Source organism: Danio aesculapii, chromosome 20 (genome assembly GCF_903798145.1).
Source record: "Danio aesculapii chromosome 20, fDanAes4.1, whole genome shotgun sequence".
NCBI lineage: Eukaryota > Metazoa > Chordata > Actinopteri > Cypriniformes > Danionidae > Danio > Danio aesculapii.
Window position 1 is genome coordinate 55932959 of NC_079454.1, and position 10000 is coordinate 55942958.

Here is a 10000-nt window from a genome sequence, read left to right on the forward strand (position 1 = left end):
ACGTGTGTTATTGACAGATTCTGCAGTGGGTATTAATCCTCTGGGTCAACAAACACACTGGAATCTCAGGGAATACTCAGTTCACTGACATGAGAAACAGATCCACATGAAGACTCTCATTATGGGTCACCACGCACTCTCACCACTCCAACTCCAACTTTTGAGATGTAAGAATATCAGAGTGAAATGAAGAATCACAGACTCACCTGATCTCCATCGGTTTCCATCTCTCCCTCTTCCTGAGTGAGAACCGCCAGCTGATGAGAACGCTGCTCCATCAGGCTGACATAGAGGATCGGGTTGGAGAGCGCCTCGATCACATCTGATGGAGCACACACACACACACACACACACACGCACACAGTTAGGACCTGTGCAGAAGAGCTCTTGAAACCGAATGGACCGTCTCATACCAGCGTATGTGTCCGGCACGTAATCCTTCACTTCAGAGTAGATGAAGATGGACGGCAGCGTCAGCGTCTGGTTCCTCTCGTTCCTCAGACTGATGTAGCGATAACCTGCAGAGAGACGTTCATGACTTCTTTATCTATCAGTCACAGCTTAGACGGACACACACACACAGACACTGACCGGGTCGGATGGCACACACTGGGATGATGCGGTGGCCGATGCACCTGCCGCTGTCTTCGTGAGCGGTGATCCGCAGTGACGCCAGCGTGGGCAGAACCACCTGAAACACACCACTGGTAAAACACACACACACACTCTGAAGTTAAACACAGCTGTCACCCCAGCACTTACTCTTTTGAAAGATCATTGGATCTTCATCCCATACTGGGTTGATGGCGTTGCCTTGAGACGACTTGGTCCGGAATGCTTTCCATCTGGTGTCCACCGGCAGGCCGATCATCTCCACCTCCACATACACACCGACTCTCTTTTCAGACAGAAACTGACCGGAGATGATCTGAGAAACACAGGAGCATCACAACGTCAGTCTCAGCTGAAACACACTGGCCGAAAAACAAACACACTCCGATTTTACTGAGAGTCAGTTTGACCTCATGCAACCAAGACCAGTTCTGTTCCTCCACTGAAAACCTGTTCACGCAGAACTTTAATGCTTCAAAAACTTTGGAGGAGATCAAATATCGCTAGTTCGAGCCTCGGTTGGGTCAGTCGGTGTTTCTGTGTGGAGTTTGCATGTTCTCCCTGTGTTGGTGTGGGTTACGCAGTAAATAATTCAGATGTATGAAACACTGCGTATGCTGAGTCCCACGCATATTCTCTTTGTACATCTGAATTAATGTGAAACTGAGCACACGTACACAAGCGCAAAACCCCTCCCTGACTCCTCCCCTGTCTAAATATGGTAATGACTCTACTTTGGCAAAACCAAACAATAAAAAGCAATGGCAAAAGCCAGCAAGAAGAGAAACTTGGAGGTGCTCCTTTCAGAGGTCGACTGGAGATAAACGGTGTTATTTGCAAGTTTGTCCTCCGGAATTAATAACAAAAGAAAACAATAGAGCGGGAGAGTTTAGCTGATGCAGTTAACGCAGTGGGGTCTGAACATCGCACTGTGAACGAATAAAAAAGAAATGGTCCGATGTAAAGGTGCAGGTTAAGAGGAGAACAGCGGTGCACCGTCAAAGTGTGGAGCGAACAGGCGGGGGAACAGGGGATGCTGAACTAACTCCCTTTGAGGAGAGAGTTGCCTCAATTGTGGGTGACACTTTACTGTCTGGAGTAGTGTCCGCGTCTGTGGGAGACACAGATGTATTAGAGGAACACTTTGTTAGGGCTTGTTGTATCGGCACTCTTGGTCAGTTTGTGGGTTGTTGGGGGTGGTTAACAGCCACATCTTTAAAGGATAAGCGCGGTTCCTGATTTGCAGTTAAATAATTACGTTCAATAAAATAAAACAAAAACTTGTTATTAAATTAATTAAATGTAATAAAATAAAAGCTGGAATAATATCTTTAAATACATCACTCACCAAGAAGCCACCCATCGCGCACCCTGCCTCCTTGGAGCCTCATCCCAACCTTGTTGTTTGTGAGGATGAATGAATCATGGGTTGACCAAGGCCACCCTGCTGCAATGTTTGTTCAGCGCATTTGAGCATCACATATTATTAGCACGTTTATTGAATGGAAAGTTTCAAATTCACCTGTGCAAATTCATCTTTAGGTGGCGCCTTTATAGCAACGTACGTGCAGTCGATTGCTCCGATTACATTGGGAAATCTGGCAATCGCTGCAGATTGAGCTTTAATGTTTGGCTGGTCAACTGCATGGACTGGAAACCTTATATACCTGCTAGACATGCGAATGATCCCGTCCCATACAGCTGGCATTGCACGGCTCAAAGACGTTGCGACTTGCTTAACCCCGAGCAGTCTGCCAGTTCCCTTTGGAAAGAACCAGTTGCCAGGGTACTTTGTTGGTGCGATACTTTGTAGTGTGCAATTTAACACAATTAAACACGTTCACGTTCATCGTTAGTAAATCCAAACGTGAGCGTGAAACCTCACGGGGGGCTCGCACTGACTTCAGTTCATCCACAGGACAGCGGACACATGTAGAGCAGTTTCACATTTCAGATACTTCACATATGACTGTGTGCCTGCCTGGCTCAAACTATGATCTCACCTTCAAAGAGAGTGTGTGTGCGATGATGCCGTCGACTGTACTCTGGGTGAATGGGTCGAACTGTTTGTCCATCCGTCTCATGAACTCCGGCTTCAGTCTGTAGCCACATCTGCCATTGTACTCGAATACGCCCAGATTGAGCTGCATGGGCAGATCTGACACACACACACACACACACACACACACACACACACACACACACACACACACACACACAACACACACACCATTATGATCCATCAAAACAAACACTAATTCATTCAGGATGGACTGGGTTTTACAGAAGTGTATGTTCATTTCATCTGAGCTGAAGAACAGCATATAGAGCTGCAGAAGAGGCTTTAACCAAACACACACATCAGTGTGTCATCAGGTGTGTGTGGACCTATAGAGTAAAGCTCATCCTGACACCTTCGCTCTCTGAAAACTCAAAGATCTGGCTCTCTGCTCTCCAAATCCACCTACAGACACACACAGAGTCGAGAGTCTCGGACAGAAGATACCTAAGGTCTGGAAGTTGAGCGCGACCAGCTGACATCCGGCATTCCAGAACACTTGAGGATTGTAGTTCGAGGAGTCGACTCTAGTTCCTTTCGGATAGATTCTGCTCAGCTGAAGTTTATTATATCTGCATGAATGAGTTAAGAGTCTTATAGCACAGAACAAGCGTTTAGGCACCGACTAAACACAGAAATACACTGTAATGTGCAGAAAGCTCAGCCAGTGCTGGATACTCTATGAACTCCACCGGTGACTCTCTGAGCAGATCCATTGCTTTGGTCTCCACAAATGATGACATTTCATAACTTCGGTTTACCTCTGTGGAAACCAAACGAGCAAACAGAGTCATACACTTCAGAATCAATGATCTAACATCTTAAACAATAACAGAAGGACTTACTTTTGCACGTCTCAAAGTTTGTGTATTTAACAGGCTGAACATAATTGACCAAGTTGGACATTTCCTCAGTGGCAACCGCTTCATTTGCAGCCGATCCCTGCAGACAGACAGAGAGAGTCAGATGAGCTTCAGAAACAAGTCACACTAGCACACACTCTACATTCTACAGCATCAGTCAGTTGGGTCACATGCTCCTCCAGAAGGTTGGGTAGTTTTGGCAGTGACCCATCACCCATCCAGCACCAGTATTGAGCCAAGGGAACACCATGATATTGAGGCCAAACCATCAGTGATCCCCCCATGCTTGACTCTGGGCATCAGCAGTCTGGGTGGGCCGCTTCTTTGGGGCTTCTCCACACCGTAACTCTCCTGGATGTGGGAAAGGCAGTGAAGGTGGACTCATCAGAGAACAGTACATGCTCCACATCGTCCACAGCTCCAGATCTTCACCGCTGCTCCACTGAAACCGGCGTTTGGCATCGGCAGGAGTGAGCAGAGGTTTGGGTCATGTATATTGACCCAGTGGAGCTCCAGACCAACAGTTCTGCTGGACACAGGAGAGTGGAGCTGCACATGTCATCCTGCAGTGAGTGGATCAGCTGTGTTCTGGGTAAATCAGGGTTATCAGCCGGACGTCTCTTTCAGACAGCTTCCTCTGGCCTCCACAGCTCCTCCTGCTGGATGTGCTTCCTCTTCTTCTTCTTGGTGGTCTGCTGACATTACTCTGGACACCAGCACTGAAGATCAGTGCAGCAATCGTAACATTATCAGATGGGGAATGTGGATGATAATATACAAGTTATTATACAGATTGACCAACAGAATAAGGCCTTTCATCCGGAGGGAAGATACGGCCCACTGAGCTGCAGAGTTCAAAACTTTTCAACTCACAAGCAAAGATTTTAGATCCGCAAAACTGAGAGAACAGAAAGCAAAATGAATGAGCACACAATCTCCTATGTGAAGCTGCTTTGACCTAATCTACATGGTAAAAGTGCTATACAAATAAAGATGAATTGAGCAATGAAACATGTGAGGGTAACTGCATGAAGGCGCAATAGTTCACTTTTAGCAGTGCAATTTTTTATCAGTGAAATTAGTTTTTTATTAAATGTTTTTTTATTATAATTTACCTAAATTGGTTGAAATCTTCATGTGCTTGTTGGAATAATAAAGACACAAACTTAACCCCAGCATACATGGGTTCAAAACGTTTCATCTCACAAGCAAACACAATAGGACAAAAAGTGTATTTTTTCAATTCAAGATATTTTATTATCATTGACACGAGGCTTAGTTAAAGGATTTTTATTTGCAATCTTTAATTTTTTTAATTACTATGTAGTTTTCTTAAACTAAATATCTTTGAATAATAAATAAACAAATCTATCTTATATATAGCCCCCCTGTTTATTTTCCCCCAGTTTCTGTTTAACGGAGAGCAGATTTCTCCAGCACATCTCTAATCATAACAGTGTTAATAACTCATCTCTTTTTTTTTTATAATTTTTTGGGGTTTTTCACTTTTAATTGAGATAGGACAGTGGATATTTCAGACAGGAAAGTACTGGGAGCAGAGAGAAGGGAAGGGTTGGCAAAGGACCTCGAGCCGGGAATCGAACTCGGGTCGCCATGAGCACCATGGTGCTATATGTCGGCGCACTTAACCACTAGGCTATTGGCGCCGACATAACTCATCTCTAATAACTGATTTATTTTCTCTTTGTCATGATGACAGTAAATAATATTAGACTAGATATTCTTCAAGACACTAGTATTCAGCTTAAAGTGACATTTAAAGGCTTCACTAGGGTAATTAGGGTAAAGTTAGGGTAATTAGGCAAGTCATTGTATAACAGTGGTTTATTCTGGAGACAATCCAACACTAATATTGCTGAAGCGGGCGAATAATATTGACCTTAACATGGCTTTAAAACTATTAAGAACTGCTTTTATTCTAGCTGAAATAAAACAAATAAGACTTTCTCCAGAAGAACAAATATTAGAGGAAATACTGTGAGAAATTCCTGAATCTGAGAAACATCATCTGGGAAATATTTAAAAAAGAAAAAAAAATTTAAAGGGGGGCTAATAATTCTGACTTCAGTTGTATATATATATATTTGAGAAATGTAAACTTACTTTATTTAAATTAGTTGCCTATACAGAAGTTCTCTGTTCCATTCAGTTGTACTAAAAATTTACCCTATATTTAAAATGAGAGTATTAAAGTCTAAATATAATATGAATAGAGCTGAATGGTGGACATCACTACAGAGAGGAAGAGTGTTTACTGTCAGACACCAGCAGAGGGCGACAGCCATCTTCATTTACCTCCTCAGTGGACTTTTTACTGTCATCATTGTCATCTTCCTGTTCTGTGTCAGCATCAACGTCCCCTGGTCAACACACAATACACTCAGATTACAACACACACACACACGCACACACACACACACACGCACACACACACACACACACACACCTCTATCTTCACTGCTGGATCCTGTGGACTTCATTGTCTTCAGTCTGTGCTCTGCTGCATCGCCGTCTGCCATCTCCTGATGGATTGATCCTGATACACAAACACATTCACATTAATATTCAGCAACACACTGAACACCTAAACATACACACACACACACACACGCACACACACACACACGCCAGTTGACCAAACTGATGGAGCCGCTGAACGGTTCTTCTGCATTGTGTATCCAAACCAACTAAACTAATGCAAGTGTTCTCCTGCAGTAGACGTCTCTGTTTAAACTGATTTATTCTGAAGACAGTCGCCAATTGTGTAACAATAGCTTATGTGTACAGATATATTTATAATTAAAACAAGAATCATTTGACAACAGATTAAAGATTCTATTGGAGAAAATACTGACTTTATCATATATACAACTGAAGTCATAATTATTAGCCCCTTTGAATTTTTTTCTTCTTCTTCAAGTATTTCCCAGATGATGTTGAACAGATTCAGGAATTTCTCACAGTATTTCCTCTAATATTTGTTCTTCTGGAGAAAGTCTTATTAGTTTTATTTCAGCTAGAATAAAAGCAGTTTTTAATAGTTTTAACACCATTTTAAGCTCAATATTATTAGCCCCCTTCAGCAATATTAGTGTTGGATTGTCTCCAGAATAAACCACTGTTATACAATGACTTGCCTAATTACCCTAACTTTACCCTAATTACCCTAGTGAAGCCTTTAAATGTCACTTTAAGCTGAATACTAGTGTCTTGAAGAATATCTAGTCTAATATTATTTACTGTCATCATGACAAAGAGAAAATAAATCAGTTATTAGAGATGAGTTATTAACACTATTATGATTAGAGATGTGTTGGAGAAATCTGCTCTCTGTTAAACAGAAACTGGGGAAATACAGTTGAAAGCAGAAGTTTACATCCACTGTATAAAAAGGCACATCACCATTTAACAAAGGTCAGATGTTAATGTGAATAAACCTTTTCTCTTTAAGGTAAGTTAGGATGATCAGATGTGTTTCTGTTCTGCTTAATAGCAGAATAATGAGAGAAATAATATTGAGAAAGTGTTCTAACTCTTCTAGAAAGTCAAGTTTACACACAGTAAGATTATTCTGCCTCTGAAAAGCTCAGATGATGATGATGTCAAGGTTTTGGAGGTTTCTGATTGGCTAATTGACAACATTTGAGTTAATGTGAGGCACAACTGTAGACTAGTATTGAAGGAAAAGCTCAAACACACTGCTTCCTTGTGTGACAACATGAGAAAATCAACAAGCCAGAATCAACAACAGCCAGATTGCAATGTGCTATATGACACTGGGAAAGACTCATGTTTGGAGACATGTGCTGTGGTCTGGTGGAGCTAAGATTGAACTGTTTGGCCATATTGACCAGTGTTACATCTGGAGGACGAATGGGAAAGCTTACAAGCCTAGGAACACCATCCCAACTGTGAGGTATGGGGGCGGCAGCATCATGTTGTCGGGCTGTTTTGCTGCAGGAGGGACTGCTCCACTAGATGGCATCATGAAGAAAGAACATTATGTAGAAATACTGAAGCAACATCTCAAGACATCAGCCAGGAAATTAACACTTGGCCACGAATGGGTCTTCCAAACAGACCATGAGCCTCATCATACTGCCAAATGAGTCAACATGTGCTTTAAGCACAACAGAGGGAATGTTTTGGAGTGGCCATCACAAAGCCCTGATCTCAATCCTATAGAGAATCTGTGGGCGGAGTTGAAAAAGCTTGTGCGAGCTAGACAGCCTACAAATCTGACTCAGCTACAGCAGTTCTGTCAGGAGGAATGAGCCAAAACTCCTGCACACTATTGTGAGAAGCTTGAGGAAGGAGACCCAAAACATCTTACCAAGGTTATACAGTTTAAAAGCAAAGCTAAACAATACCGAAGAAATGTGTGTGAACTTCTGACTGTCCAGAAATTAATAAAACATTCTCAAATAACTCAAAATATATTGTGGCATTTAGCAAGTGTAAATGATTGAGGTTATCCTAACAGAGCTAAAATAGTAAAGGTTTAGTGTGATTTACCATCAGACATCTGTTAAAAATGGTGATGTTCCTTTATTAGAGTGTGTGTGAACTTCTGCTTTCAACTGTAAATACCCAGGGGGGCTAATGATTCTGACTTTAACTGTATACATAAGCCTCAGCACTACTTGATTATCAGCAGGTTTCTGACTTTAAACAGACCCATCTGTTATTCTCTGATATATTTTAACAAGCTGCTTAATAATGATATCCACTCATCTGTTCCGCTGTAGGAGAATGAGCATTACCTGTACGGTGACTCTTTATTTTCACTTATTTAAAACATCAGAGCTGATGCTAGCATTTAATCTGCTCTCTGTGAATATTAAATGATTGGTACATGTAAATGTGATCTGGCCCATGGAAGAGTATTATCATCATCATCATCATCATCATCATCATTATTATTATATGACTGAAAGACAGAAACTGGAGGCCTTTGTTTATATGCACATCTGGTGCAGTGTGCCGCAGTGTTAGCATTAGCAGCACAGAGAGAGAGAGAGTTAGCATTAACAAAGGTCAAAGGTCATCAGATCTGACCGGCGCTGGGGGACGAGGGCTCGCAGGAGGAGTCGCTGCAGGACGTTTGCTCCGTCAGACGCTTGCGGGTGCTGCCGTCGGTTTTATGGGGACTCTTCTTATTCTTGATCAGGATTTTCCCCATCAGATCTGCAGGACTGGGCAGAGGAACCCCGGCCTCCAGCTGCACACACACACACACACACACACACACACACACACACACACACACACACACACAGAGAGAGGGTTATATCAAGATACAATTAGCAGACAGCTGCAAACACACTGTAACACACATCAGCTCATGCTCTTGTTAGTGGAAGCAGTTGTTGTGTCCGCTGTGCTAATAATAATCCATTATTCTGTTCACGTAGACTGTTCATCAGTGTGCAGGGGCTAAAGTTAAAAAATACTAAGCCTGAATGTTTTTTTGGGGTGGTATGGGGGGGGGGGGGTACTTCAAACATTGAAGATAATAAGAAAAATAAAGTAATGAGAGCTTAAAGAGCTGAAGAACTGAAGTGCTAAACTGAAGATTAGACAAGCCATTATCACTTCTGTTTCTCTCTTTCTGGGTTCTGCAAGTCCTGCATCTCTTTCTTTTGAAGGCTCAGACACACTCTCCCAATTCAAAACTGGATTAAAGACCTATCTGTTCAGTAAAGCATACACTTAGTGCACCACTTAGGGGGCTTCCACACAGGTTATGCATCTTGCTGATATACACTGTGAACATCAGCTACGCTAATTATTTTCTTTATTCTCCATTTCCACCTGGGGATACTCTTCCCGAGACCCTCAGACTATGCAGAGTCACTGATTCGATCCAAGACCAACGATGAGATGATCCCAAGGTTTCCATATCCTGGACCTGGCCGAATCCTGAGCAGCTACTGTGATGGTCATGGAAGAGTGGAGAACATGAGACTGATTCCTGTGACGCTCCAGAGACAGACGAGTCTTCGCTGAGGCCAGCTTCCAGCCTGAGACTGCAGCTCTGCACAAGACGTTTGGCCAGCGGAGAAATTAAAATGGTCGTGCCCAACTGAGTCTGGTTTCTCTCAAGGTTTTTTTCCTTCACTTCCGCCTTTAGTGAAGTTTTTTTTCCCTCTCCGCTGTCGCCACTGGCTTGCATGGTTCAGGATCTGTAGAGCTGCGCATCGTTGGATTTGCTCTTCAGTATTTGGACTCTCAGTAGTGATTATTAAACCACACTGAACTGAGCTAAACTGAACTGAGTTTAAACACTACAAACTGAACTACACTGTTCCTATTTACTGTGACCTTTTATGTGAAGCTGCTTTGACACAATCTACATTGTATGAGCGCTATACAAATAAAGGGGAATTGAATTGAATTGAATTGAAGACATTTGGAGCAGAAGATGGAGCTGGTCCAGTGGAGG

At 42.6% G+C, this 10000-nt stretch overlaps 1 protein-coding gene across 1 annotated transcript in view; it reads right to left on the minus strand.

Annotated features, from left to right (window-relative positions):
* The window catches only part of LOC130247436 (1-phosphatidylinositol 4,5-bisphosphate phosphodiesterase beta-1), a 41201-nt gene that overhangs the window by 4401 nt on the left and 26800 nt on the right, over window positions 1–10000 (minus strand). The window contains exons 13-23 of the mRNA XM_056480657.1: window positions 8614–8776; window positions 6002–6091; window positions 5851–5915; window positions 3517–3613; window positions 3350–3434; window positions 3119–3243; window positions 2616–2770; window positions 759–928; window positions 592–704; window positions 414–518; window positions 207–322 (exon numbers count right to left, since the gene is read on the minus strand). Coding sequence (XP_056336632.1) covers window positions 207–322; window positions 414–518; window positions 592–704; window positions 759–928; window positions 2616–2770; window positions 3119–3243; window positions 3350–3434; window positions 3517–3613; window positions 5851–5915; window positions 6002–6091; window positions 8614–8776 — 1284 coding nt within the window. The remainder of the gene's footprint in view (window positions 1–206; window positions 323–413; window positions 519–591; window positions 705–758; window positions 929–2615; window positions 2771–3118; window positions 3244–3349; window positions 3435–3516; window positions 3614–5850; window positions 5916–6001; window positions 6092–8613; window positions 8777–10000) is intronic.